This window comes from Aphanomyces astaci (genome assembly GCF_000520075.1).
Source record: "Aphanomyces astaci strain APO3 unplaced genomic scaffold supercont1.131, whole genome shotgun sequence".
Taxonomy (NCBI): domain Eukaryota; phylum Oomycota; class Saprolegniomycetes; order Saprolegniales; family Verrucalvaceae; genus Aphanomyces; species Aphanomyces astaci.
This window is the reverse complement of record NW_009798394.1, coordinates 40,633-42,505: the sequence shown is the minus strand read 5'-3', so window position 1 is coordinate 42,505 and position 1,873 is coordinate 40,633. Positions and strand designations below refer to the sequence as shown.

General features: G+C 53.7%; 1 protein-coding gene across 1 annotated transcript in view; it reads left to right on the top strand.

The window, feature by feature from the left end:
• The window catches only part of H257_18011 (hypothetical protein), a gene marked incomplete at both ends in the record, with an annotated part of 2,205 nt that extends 598 nt beyond the window's left edge, over nucleotides 1-1,607 (top strand). Inside the window, 2 exons of the mRNA XM_009847001.1 lie at nucleotides 59-652; nucleotides 703-1,607. Of these exons, the coding sequence (XP_009845303.1) occupies nucleotides 59-652; nucleotides 703-1,607 (1,499 nt within the window). The remainder of the gene's footprint in view (nucleotides 1-58; nucleotides 653-702) is intronic.
• Between the last annotated feature and the right edge of the window lie 266 nt (nucleotides 1,608-1,873).

The window sequence follows — 1,873 nt, the reverse complement described above, 5'->3', positions numbered from 1 at the left end:
TTGGTCAAGAATGGGATCCCTGTCTTCGTGGATATCAAGTCCAGACCTGACTACGAAGACTTGACCAAGAACGCCCTCTTCGGTTTCCGAGCCCCCCTGTGGCTGAGTCGCTCGTACTACACCAACCCTTCCAAGTGGAAGGACGTCGAAGCCGAGTTCAAGGTGTACATTGCGACGGTGTTGCAGCTAGCTCGCTACACTGCTGAGCAAGCGGCGGCTGCCGTGCCGGTGATCATCCGTTTCGAGCAAACACTGGCCGGTATCGCCCTCACCGAGGAGAAGGACGCCGATGTACCTCGGCCTCTGTATACTGAATTTAGGTACTCCCAACTGCACCAGAAGTACCCTCTGCTTGTGGGCTCGTGGCTCAAAGCCAATGGCTTCGACATCTACGACCAGTGGGGTGGGTCGAATGACTGGGTGGGGTTTAAGGACGTGAACTACATTGACAAGACCGAAGTGTTGCTGAAGAACACGACGCTGGAGAACATCCGCACCATCGTGGAGTACAAGATCATCCACGCCTCGTCGAAACACTTGACCCCTGCATTCCGCACGGCCAACTGGAACTTGTTCGGCAAGAAGATCGATGACGAAAAGGTGGAACCTACTCGTGAAAAGTTCTGCTTGTCTGAGACACGCTCCACCATGGGTGATCTCTTGGAACAGTACTTCATAGACGAGGTGTTGTCGGCTATACAGTCAAGACGGCTGACGAACTGGTCAAGGCCTTGAAGTCGTCCTTTTCCACTGGCATTGCCACCGCCGACTGGTTGGACAACTCGACCCGCGCCAACGCGCAAACGAAGCTGTCTAAGTTTAGACACTTGTTGGGTGGCCCGGAGAAGCCGCAGCTGTATCCCACGCTGACGTTCGACTCGACGACGTATTTGAAGAACCGGTGGAAGGTGTCTCAAGTGAACATCGACACCAACTTGAAGCTGAACGGCCAACCTGTGGACAGGTACAAGTTCGACGAGCCACCCCATGTGCCGGACGCGTACTACAACCCCCTCACGAACCAAATGTTCTTGCCGGCCGGCGATTTTCAAAAACCATTCTTTGACGCCCAGTTTGACGCCGCTCAGAACTTTGGTTCCATCGGGATGCTCATCGGACACGAAATTACCCACGCGTTCGACAACCAAGGCCGCAGATACGATGGCGACGGCAAACAGAAACAGTGGTGGTCGGAAGCCTCCAACGCTGCGTTCGAGACGAAATCCGAGTGCATTAAGGACCAGTACAACAACTTTGTCTCCAACAGCGAAGTGACTGGTGCTGTGATCGGCAACATCGGCAGCCTGTTCTCTTCCAATGAAATCATTGCGGACAACCGGGGTCTCAAGGCCAGTTTCCGCGCGTACCATGAGTACTTGAAGGAGTTCCCGTCCCAGTACACGGAAGAAGCAGGCGACAAATTGTTCTACTTGTCGTTCGCCCAAACCTTGTGCTCCAAGAACACGGATGCCCACCTCCGCGCGACTTTGTGGAAGCTGTACCCGCCCACTCGGTTCCGCGTGACAGGGGCGTTGCAAAACGACGCTCAGTTTGCCCGTGTTTTCCAGTGCCCCACCGACTCGCACTGGAACCCGTCCGTCCAATAAGTGCTTGTTGTGGGAATAGGGTTGATGGACATACAAATATGTGTAGCGTAGTGCATTCGTAAGGAAAAACTATGCAAACAATGTCTTGGTTGAAGTGTTGCTTTCCGTGTGAGGTGTCAAGTGGTGCTTTTCCCTCGCCTGTGTTCACGCCTTTTGTCCTCGCCTATTTTCTCCCAAACTCTATCGCCTAGTCTATCAACTCTGACAGGCCGAGACAGTGGCCACTTTATACCTGCATGTTCTGCATATTCTTCATGTCGCAACCC